The following is an 11,469-nucleotide window of genomic DNA, read 5'->3' on the forward strand; positions in this document are numbered from 1 at the left end:
AACCAACCGCACTCAAATATATTATGCGCCAAAGAATAAAATACTAAACTAGAAATTAATGCCACTGGTAAAATCATATTCAAGCAAGTTTTTCTATTCTAGAAACTTAAGCTATGCTATTCCTTCCCATCACCTCTTACAAGCACATAAAAAACTAGGTACAAAATTCCTACACATCCGAGCGAAACCAGCACACTTCAAATTCTAAAAAAAAAACTGCTTCACAACCCATTGAAAAGTTTACATGTCAGATGAAAAACACAAATCATGCACCACAAGGAAGCAAACAAACCACTGTCACATTCTAAATTTTTTAGCAGCTAATATTGCAACCTTATATCCAACATCTGTCTGTCGGGCAGAGCTGGATAGTTCTTCATGTTTGCATAGCATCAGTATGATAACTCTCCAGTTCTTTGTCAAGTTCATCCGCCGACTTCTCAACGGTCCTCTTCTTCCCACGGCCCGGCCCTGGCCCTGGCCCCGGCTCCAGCCCCTGCCCTGCCCTGGCCCTGGCCCTGGCCCTGCCCTGCCCTGCCCTGGCCCTGGCCGCGGCCACGGCCATTCCTCAAGCCCCCACGGCTCCTCTGACTGCAAAGAAAGTGGAGCAAGTGAACCCCATACATATGACACGCAAATGATACACTGACATTCATGAACTACACAAAAGTTCTTGAGAAATGTTTTAGAACGCTAATAAATGAATTTTCTTTTTTGCTGGGACAAGGATGCCTCTTCCAGATTACACTTTTCTCCACTTTTTCCACTTAAAGTAGAGTGGTGAGAAATTGAGCTCCTGATGATAAAATTGCATACAAAATTTGTACACAAGGCCCCTAAAAGCTCATGTTATATTACGTGAGCTTTGATTTCCACTTTTTTCATTTGAGAAATTTCTTCCCAACACATGCCTTGAGATAAGTTTAACAAGTTCACCCAAGTTGGAGTGCTACTAAAAATTTACCAAAAAACAGGCCATTCAACAAGTTTCAAAAAGCAACACGTGCTATGGCCTCACTTTAAGTCATAGCAAATGTGCATAAACAAATTTCTCAAATGATAAAAGCATTGAGTTATAGAATAGTTGTTCCAACCTCTTATAACAAAGTTCACAAGTGTCCAACTGATAAAAGATGAAAATTTTACCGACAAAAAAGTTATACCAAAATGCAAAATGTACTTAAAGACACCTTACCCAGAACCACGATTAGCTGTAGCAGAGCCACCTCTGCCACGACCTCCTGGCCTGCATGAACTCAAATCCTCAGTAATCTAATTTCAAAGCAGCACATGAAAATAAATTGATTTAACTAATAAACAAAAGCAACTTAAATGAATACACTTCAACACAATTCTGTCTATTGGTCCCATGTACCAGAATACAAAATGTTCTAACAAAATAAGATTACTCTTCTTTTTTTTCTCACATAAAATAGTACAAGAACAAATGAACACAATAACACCGTAGGAATTATCAAAAGCAACCATAGGATTAGCAAACCAGACTTTATCTGTTCTTACATCAAGCTTAATCAGATGAGAACTCTAAGGCAGAGCCTAACAAAGAGTCTTAACAGCAGCTTGTGGACAGAACCATCATATATTTCAAGGAAATAAAATCACAAGATTGGCCAATAACATTGTGAGAAGTTAGAGGTAGAACTCCAACCTGAAAAGCTAGCTTAACAGGTGGAGGGATCCTCCTCCTTATATATAGCCCATGTCTCCCTTGTGGAGGCGATGTGGGATTCTCAACACTCCCCCCCACGCCGAAACTTCTCCAGTAACTGATACATACCCAGGTGATTGGGCAAGGTACTGGTCCATGACCACGACAGCCAAGAGTTAGCTCTGATACCATGTGAGAAGTTAAAGGTAAAACTTCAACCTGAAAAGCTAGTTTAACAGGTGGAGGGATCCTCCTCCTTATGTATAGCCCATGTCTCCCATGTGGAGGCGATGTAGGATTCTCAACAAACATCTTGCCACCAAGGAAGACGTCTCTTTTCCCCTCCACCAGTCAAGATGTCTACAGTCCACAACAGATGTCAAACTAATTTATTAGAAGGCAAAACGTGGCATCTCTAACAATAGTCAATAGGCAATCTATAACCATCCACATTATACCCCTTCCAAACAAGTAGTAGAAAATGTATACTGTGGCCTGTAAGTCACAAAACACATACTATTAATCTCCAAAAAGAAATTAATGGACTGAACCAGCACATTATCCAAGTTGCCAAGTGTCCTAAAATGTTTATAACAAACCACAGAATCCGTAACACCCTATAACTCTTAAGACATACCATAACAAACTTTTGATCATCACCTAACAATCCATTCAAACCAAAAAGGAAAAGGAAAAGGCTACTAATTAACTTGAATCCCCCCCCCCCCCCTCCAAAAAAAAAAAAAAAAAGCTATTCATCTTAGGGTTTACCAGGTAGTCTGCTGAGAAATCAAGTAATTCTAAGCCAAAGAAATGAATGAAACACATGAGACAATATAGAGGGAGAAAGAAAATAGCACGTACATCATAACGACTGTTCTCCTCCCATTTACACCACCAACCACATTGACACGAGCAGAAACAGGAATATCTGAGTTTGTGCCTATTATTTCAATCTTCATAGGCTTTCCATCCAATTGTACATTGTTGTACCGCCTAAGTGCTTGGAATGCATCACTTCTTCGGACAAAAACTACCTCAGCAGAACCCTACAAACAGAAAATGTGTGTGTGTGTGTGTGTGTGTATTAGCACCTTTACAAGCCAGACCATTTAACTCAGAGAAGCAACCTATAGGAAAAGCACCACATACTAAAAGACATCACTCAAACAAAAAATTGTTGTGCATATGTGAACATTGCAGCAAGACAGTAAGATCTATGCATTACATCCCCAAAAGTGCTTTGGAATGCATGCACATACTAAGAACCATGGATATTTCTACAGAAAATGTAACACACTCAAAAGTGCACATCTTTTAATAAACATCTGCCACTCACTCAATTGTGTTCTACTATCTTTAGCTTTTCTAGAATTGTACTCTTCCAAACACTTTCAAGAACAACAAGTACATGGATAGCCATCACTTTGATAAATTAAACCTATATTAGAAGTTTAATGATCATAACATAAAAAACAATATTAGCATATATCTATCAGTCTTCCATGCTCTTGGTTATTTTGAACTTTAAACTCAACAACTAACCCAAAGACAGTATGTTCAAATATATTTTGACAGATTCATAATTTCTTACTTTTTCCAAATTTGACACTTGACAGAATTCAAGGGTGATTCAGAAAACAATACAACCTCATATCGCATAACAATAGGAAAGACTTAACACTTGTATGATAGAAAATACAAGTAGTTGGCCAAAAGACTTGCATGTAAATGTCCCTTTCCCAATCCCCAGCTAAAAAATAAAAATAGATTTAAAAAACACAACAAACAATGGAAAACTCTGATATTTGCATTTCAACCAGACAAGGATAAGAGGTGTCAAACCTCAAGCATTTAACATCTGAAATAAAACCTAATGATAGAAAGTACCAGTAGACAGCTGAAGACTTACACTTGAACGTCCAGTTTTATCATAATGAACTGCAAATCGTTTTAGGTCTCCAATCTCAGCGAACAGTTCCTGAGTTGCAAGCCAGTGCCAACAGAACTTAAGAAATCCATTACAAAGACATATTTGATACAAAGAATGTATTGATCAAATTGTACCCTTATATCTTCATTGCTCACTCCAACATCCAAGTTTGAAATGTATAACTTCGTTCCATTTTCTGTGCCTGATACTCCTACAGCTCTAAGACTGTCTTCGACCAGATCACGCTGCCAAGGAAAATTCGTCGTTCTGCGGAAAGACTGATGCAAGCATATAGACGAAGTGACCCATATTTGAACAAGTAAATGTCAGTACAGAACCATAAAGTACAATTCACCATTCTTGAAGAGTAAATCAGATATATGCAAAAAAATATTCCATGAGATCAGCAGCAGATCCAGTGATACTGACATGCTCAACAACGAGGTAATCTAACATCATGAAAAACTGAGCTACATGATATACTGTAGATGGGAGTAGAGGATTTGACCCACTGGATATAGAGGCGTATGGCTATAGGTGAGAGCTCCAGTCTGAAGTTCAGCGAAGGAAGCCCCTTTGCAAAAACACCATGAACTAGGATACCAATTGTGAATCTTGCCCGCAAAGCAATTCCAGTTACAGCAAGAAGATCCATTATAAACCCCGGTCTAAACAACAATTAATCATGGACTAAAGTAATTGACTAAATCTACAAGGATTAGGGGACATGTAGAAATTTGAACCCCATTAGTTGTTAGAAAATGTAATACTGGTGAAATCCCAAATTCGTAAGTGCAATTACTGAAGCTCCTTCCCCAAAGAATTATATGAAGTACCATCATAACTCAGAGATTCCACCAATGAACTGTCCCAACGAATATTAATGAGATCCATTGCAAATCCATAATTAGAAACAAACCATGAAGATCATGACACTAGTACACTGTAAGTTGACAGTAGTCTTGTGGCCGAGCCAAAGTGAGCCTCTCCACGAATTAAAATAATGTCAGAGATCCTCTCAGTTTCCAGTTTCTAAAGCAGTTCTAGAGATCCTTGTGTTTCGGTTTCTATAGAATATCAGGTTCATTAGCAAATGAATAAGTCATCCATGGTTTTGAGCTTGCCTTGGCAATGGCATAAGATGATGGCCGAGCATTCAACCCAAATGGACCTCTGCGAGGTGCCCCTGTCATTCTTCTGCCACTGAATGACCCTCCTCGCCCTCGACCACGCCAAGCCATTCCTCGTCCTCTACCTCTCTCACTATTGCGCCTGTACCTTATCATGTCATCAAGTGATGCATCCAAAGAAGCCATTCAAATATGGCAGATATGGCAGAAATCTCTTCCAAATAAAAGAGCGTACACCTATCAAACAGACAAAACAAACTATATAAACATCATAAAAGCAATGCCATATTGTGGAGGGCTAGAAAAAATACATTAATTCCCAATCTCTAATTTGTCAAAATCTTAACACTACCACAAAAATTTTAACTATAAAAAATAACACAAAATATGCTCTCCTGTGTTCCACATTGGCATGACGAATGCCATTCCACACGGTAAATTAGAATGTGAAAAAAATTTAGGTAATTAAAGGAAATTAGTCAAAATATGGGGTTCATAAAGACAGGAAAATTGATCAAAATATGCAAGGTTCATAAAGCCAAAAAATGGAATATATCCATTATGAAACAAGTTATCAAAGAAATGCTTAGTGGAACAAAAACATGTAGGGGAGATAATGAGGCTTTTCTAATTATAATTGAATTACATCAAGGATCTAAATTAAACCCATATCTCTTTGCAATAGTAATGGATCAACTCACTAAACACATCCATGCAAAGGTGACTTTGGCCTATAGCATTTGCAGATGACATTGTCTTGGTAGATGAGACAAAAGAAAAGCCTGAATACTAAGCTTGAGATAAGAAGGAACATCTCTAGAGGTTTTAAGTTGAGTATATTGAAAATAATATATGAAAGGTAAGTTCATTAAAAAAAAAAATATGTGTGGATAATGTTATTATGAGACTTGAAGATCAAGTCATCCCAAGAAAAGATCATTTCATATATCTGGGATCCATCATCCACAAAGATTGAAAATTAATGAGTACATTGGCCATAGAATTAGGAAAGGATTGTTAAGTGAAAAAATGAATCTGACAATTTATATAACAGTAAAACTATATTAAAACTAAAAGAAAAAACGTACACAATGGCTATATGATTAGCTTTGTTATATCACAGAAAGTTAGGCAACAATGCACCAATAAGTGTAAAATATGAGCATAACAAAGATAAAAACGTTACAGTAAATGTGCAACCATACAAAAAATGATAGGATTAAAAAATGAGGTATAAATTCAAAATAACCCCTAATGAAAATCTAATGAGTTGGACACAATTAAGATGGCCTGATCATGTGAGAAGAGCATATGGAATAAATAAGTCTTTAGTAAAGGTAGTAGATCAAGATCAAGAAAAACTTGTTGAGAAACCCTTAGATATCATACGAGTTACAAGGGCCTTAAAGAAAATATAACCATGGATAAAGATGGTTGGCAAGTTGGAATTCATGTAACTGACCTCGCCTAATGAGATTCAAGCCTGTTATCTTGTTGATCAATAACTTGAAAATCCTAGATGAACCAAGAGCATCATTAACTATTGCAGGGGAAACCTAAGTGATTATACCCAAATTTCAATAAGAATCTATGAATAATAAGCATATGAAACCATTTTTACCAGACAAAAGTGTTCACAAATTCAAAAGGGTAAAGAGGCACAATAACAATCCAATGGTTGCAGTATATAAGAATAGAATGGATGTGGCGATTTTGACCATGCATAGAAAGCAAGAAGGCATGTAAGTCTCAATGTATTATGTAACCATCATTTTTTAGTAAGTAAAAGATGAGTATAGAAATTTTGTTTAACAAATAAAAGAGAAAGTATAAAAAAAATAAAATAAAACAAAAGCTTATGCAGTAACACCTAAACCAACATCTCCATAGACACTGCAACCACAACCTTCATAGGTATGGGAACTTCCATAATCCAACAAGTAAATAAATTATAATATTCTGTTCAGGCCTGTGATTTTCACCACAGATTTTCAGCACTGCAAACTCCACCACAATAAATTTTCATGACCCCACAACTACAGAACCTCTACAGCCAAGTCCAAACTAAAAGATTTGGAGCACCCAAAGTCATGTTCTGAGGCACTCTTCATCGTAGTTTGAACTTGCAAAAAAATAATTTTCTTTGAGATTTCTGGTGCATTAAATTCTACTAAAAGCCAATTGAAAGACAATTAAATTATAAAGGCTCTACAGCACAACTGGGGCTTACTAAAAACAACCTAGTTTAGATAAATTTGTTAATGGTGTTAAACTGCAAACTAGTGGAAAGAGTTGATTAAAAAGCATAAGATCCCAAAATAGCGAAAGTAAATTACAGTGGATGTCCATAAACAAAAAGGGCCCAAAACACGGGGTTGAGAGTAGAATTTGCCCCAAAACAAATTTACTCGCACATAATATTTTTCACTCACAAATAAATATTTTAATTAAGGTTTACACAACAAAAACATTTTATTTTTTACAAATATCCCTCCATTCTCACCTCATTTTCTTATCCAACAAAAACAATGTACTTTGTTTTAATCCCATGACTCTTCTATATCTTTCCACCATAAATATCAACCACAAACTTGATATAAATCTAGTCTACCATAATGTGTTTAGTACAGAATATTTTAATATATATGTATACACACACTTTTGAATGTTGAAAGATGAAATAACCACTTAAAGAGGATAGACAAAAAGAGGAGTCATCTTTCAACCAATAAAAGGGAAAACTGATACTGAATTGAGTTCTCAATGCCCTCCAAAGCTCTTCAATTTCTTTATCTCCAAATGTTCCACATCACACATAAAGGAGTAATTTTTACACACTTCCACAACTGCAACTTGGACGATGTTACAACATCCTCTTGCTATATGAGCAGTGGGGTCCACCAATTCCCCAAACTCTTGCCCTTGTAGCACCAGTCAACAAAAATGTGTCTTTTCTTCCTAATATCATCAACGGTGAAACACATCCATGTAAAGTAAACCAAATAAAATAGACACTCCAGGTACCTCTCCCATTCTCCAAATAGCCTTCCGAGGGAATCCACCCTCCTGGCCATCACTAAAAGCAAAAACAAATAAATAATAAACCCAGACAATAAAATCATTCTTTCTTTATTGGGGGCTATCTCCAGTTGTCTTCCCTGCCTCCAGTAATGATCTAGCTTTGGAACATCCCAAAAAGTGATACCGCTGAGCAGAACCCCAAATTCAGACCGGTTACAAGAACCCCCTGTATATACATAATTTAACCCCAAAACAACTCAAAAACATCGGAGAAAACACCAATAAGAAATTTATGGCCACACCATCAACTAAACCAAATCTTAATTCTAGAGCCACCGCAACCTTGTAAGAACAATTAGGGATAAAATCAACTCAATATCAAGTATTCATATCCACACCGTCGGGGTTCTAACGCCCATGTGGAACCCTAGGCAAACAAACAACGCGTATATATAGATCCGCATGGATGCGAAGGAGGACAAAACATACCTAGAGATGTCGGCGAAACAGAAATCCAACTGAGAAAGCGACAGGCACAAACAAATCGGAGATTTCTGCGTAAGAACGACTACAATGATTTTTAGTATTAGTGCTGCGGATTAAGTAGAGAGGGGCAAGAAATCTACGGCAATGAGATTAGGGTTTGGGGAGATTCATGCATTCATTTATGCGAACGGGGGAGGCTTCAGATGACGGATACATCTTTCTTCCGGGGGTTCGAAGAAAAGATGAGGAAAGGGGGGGTTAAATCAAAAAGGCTTCTGAATTCTAATTAGGGTTTCTGCGTGGGATTCCTTTTTATCATTATCTCATCAACGCTTCAACATCAACTCTGCCAAGTCAACAGGGGCTGAAACATTTGGGCCTCTGAGCCGAGGTTACCACCAGGATCAGTCTGTTACTTTTGATGCCCACGTTGCTTCATGATGACTGTGGGTCGTGGCCCATGTAAAATGGGCCGCATCAACCCAGCATGGTCCATGGGGGGGCCAGGCCCTAGTACAGACCCTGTATCCAAGCCCCTGTGGACTTCATCTGGGCTGGTTCATTTGACCCACTGTTTAGAATCTTCTGTTAAATTTTTTAATAATACAATAAGAATATGGGCTCTTACCACAAAAATCTAAAAATTTTACGTGTTTTTGTGATTTTTTTAAAAATTTTAATTTTGAAAATAATATTTTAATTTAATCAATTAATTATAATTTTATTCACGACTCGAATCTGACTCATCGAAGTCCAAGACCCGCTAACGTAGCATGTCACTTGACATTCTAAAATATTTTGAGTAGACCTTATATACACGTGTAAAAAAAACTATTAACACAAAAAATCTAAACATTTTTGTATTTTTGCGATTTTATCCAAAAATTTCAATTTTGTCAATAAGATCCTGATTTAATCAATTGATTGTAATTTTATCCATGATCCAGATTCGATTCATCAGAGTCCAAGACTCGCTGACATGACATACCACCTGATATTTAAAAACATTTGAATGGAGCACACGCATAGGTGGAAAAAAATAATATTAAATATATGTTATATATATATACATGCGTGTGTATGTTATAGATATATTTACAAAGGAAGACAGGCGGAGGATAAGGACGGTGACGACCGACGACGGCGATAGGCGACGATGCTGGGCTAGAGGCGACAACCAATTTAAGAGCTGGAGGTGGTGATAAAGGCCAATCTAAAAGAAGGCCAAATTTAAAAGCTTGATGGTTGATCATTGACGTTGATGGGGTCGGCTTAAGCGACCGACGATGAAGGCGAGGCAGCCTGCAAAGAACGTCATTGTCCAATAAAAGCAAAGGGTCATAGGTCGCTTTTTGTGAGATGGCCCTAAACAGAAAGAAGCATAGATCGGTGGTCGGTCCAGCTTCCAGATCAGTCCTCGTTACTATGAGCAACTACAAGCCCAAATCGATCATGGCCTCCAGCTTCTAGATCAGTCATTGCCATCACCATTTGTTGTCGTAGCCATCATCATCGCCGTCTTCTCTCGTTACTATCACTGTCATCTGCCTATTTCCTTCTCTCTATGCATATATATATATATTTAATATCATTTTATTTTTTAATTTTTTACACATGTGCATATGAGTTCCACTCAAAATATTTTAAAATGTCAAGTGGCATATCATGTCAACAAGTTGTGGATGTCTTTCTAATCAAATTCAAATTGTGGATAAAATTACAATCAATTGATCAAATCATGACCTTATTGACAAAATTAAAACTTTTAGATAAAATTATAAAAACACGAAAATGTTTGAATTTTTCATGCTAATAGGCCTATTTTTTTACACATGTGCATTTGAAAACCCACTCAAAAATATTTTAAAATGTCAGTGACATGCCACGTCAGCGGGTCTTGAACGTCGACAAATCGAATCCGGACCGTGGATAAAAATTGCAATTAATTGATCAAATTAGAATCTTATTGTCAAAATTAAAACTTTTTGATAAAATCGCAAAAACACAAAACGATTAGAATTTTCTGTGCTAATAGGCCTAAATATATTGTGTTAACTGTTAAATAAAGTAAAATTAAAAAATACATCTAAAAATCATAGAAAGTATCTATGTATTGTCGTCGGGTCCTTTCATCTACCAAACTTTGAAGTAGACGTACAATTTCATTACATTTAGTATAAGCTTTGTTTCCTTCGGTTAAACACCATATTTCTTGTAGGGAAAGCTAATTTTCATGGCATTGCAGATATTAAAGAGATTAGTATATCATGGGCCATCGTGAGTAGGACATGATATGTGTTTTGGGATTTTTTTTTTTATGGGTGTGTATGGTTTCATTTTTAAAAATTAAGGACAAAATCAAAATAGATCAAACGAAACTAATCAAGGTGAATTAAAACGAAATTGAGAGGGAAAAAAGCATTAAAATGAACTCGTTTTTAGTTATTTTTTGAAAATTTGAGCTTTATTTTTGTCTTTTTTCTAACTAAAATTTGGAAAAAATATTTATTGAAATATTAATATAACCAAATTATAAACTCAAGACAATGCTTGTAAGATACGAGGAATTAAAATACTTCAATATTAATGAGAATGTCTATAAAAAAAACTTAAAATAGTTCAAATTGAAATCTTAGCTGACATTTCGTAAATAATTGTATCCAACATGGAGTTATGCATTAGGTAATATATGCGAGGCCTGAAGCAATGTCTCATGTATTGTATGTGATGTGAGAATAATAAAATATTAATTTACATAATCTGATAAATTGTAAGAATGTGCATGATTGGACCCACCTAAAAGAATTTTTAGACTTAAGAAGGGTTTAACAAGTTTTTTTTTTAAACAAATGAATCAGAAAACTTCTCCCTTATAATTTAGGGGCAGAGACCAAATAAAGTAATCAAGTCGAACCAGGTAAGACTGAGTCAAATACTCGTTACCGTGACCCCTCGGGTAGTAAAGCAATACTTACCGCATTACTCCAAATTCAAATACAAAAATACTTGACATATCCAGCAATCGAATGTCAATTCACCATTTGAGTTATCCCAAGAGTAAAAAGTTTAAGGTGGCCAGTGTTAATTTTTAAGCCATAGATTAGTTTTTTTTTTTTTTTATATCTACTTAGAAATTATAGAAATAATATTTTTAAAAAGTTATGAGGGCTACTCTTTCCATTTTGTATCAATTTCTTCTCATCTCCCTTTCCTACCAAATATTGTTCCTC

At 36.1% G+C, this 11,469-nt stretch overlaps 2 protein-coding genes across 10 annotated transcripts in view; both read right to left on the bottom strand.

The window, feature by feature from the left end:
* Nucleotides 1-49: 49 nt before the first annotated feature.
* Nucleotides 50-11,469, bottom strand: part of LOC127803531 (THO complex subunit 4D) — a 17,317-nt gene continuing 5,897 nt past the window's right edge. For 3 of the 9 annotated variants that reach the window (XM_052339805.1, XM_052339808.1, XM_052339812.1), the window contains 7 exons: nucleotides 4,727-4,969; nucleotides 3,737-3,880; nucleotides 3,582-3,650; nucleotides 2,534-2,718; nucleotides 1,196-1,246; nucleotides 534-591; nucleotides 50-501 (listed from right to left, as the gene is read on the bottom strand). In XM_052339805.1, coding sequence (XP_052195765.1) covers nucleotides 298-501; nucleotides 534-591; nucleotides 1,196-1,246; nucleotides 2,534-2,718; nucleotides 3,582-3,650; nucleotides 3,737-3,880; nucleotides 4,727-4,918 — 903 coding nt within the window. In that variant the 5' untranslated portion in view covers nucleotides 4,919-4,969 and the 3' untranslated portion in view covers nucleotides 50-297. The other 6 variants (XM_052339809.1, XM_052339807.1, XM_052339806.1 and 3 more) reach the window with 6 other exon arrangements.
* Nucleotides 6,589-11,469, bottom strand: part of LOC127804343 (THO complex subunit 4D-like) — a 10,771-nt gene continuing 5,890 nt past the window's right edge. The window contains exons 6-8 of the mRNA XM_052341204.1: nucleotides 9,339-9,541; nucleotides 7,757-7,979; nucleotides 6,589-6,625 (exon numbers count right to left, since the gene is read on the bottom strand). Of these exons, the coding sequence (XP_052197164.1) occupies nucleotides 6,589-6,625; nucleotides 7,757-7,979; nucleotides 9,339-9,541 (463 nt within the window). The remainder of the gene's footprint in view (nucleotides 6,626-7,756; nucleotides 7,980-9,338; nucleotides 9,542-11,469) is intronic.

Source organism: Diospyros lotus, chromosome 6 (assembly GCF_014633365.1).
Source record: "Diospyros lotus cultivar Yz01 chromosome 6, ASM1463336v1, whole genome shotgun sequence".
NCBI lineage: Eukaryota > Viridiplantae > Streptophyta > Magnoliopsida > Ericales > Ebenaceae > Diospyros > Diospyros lotus.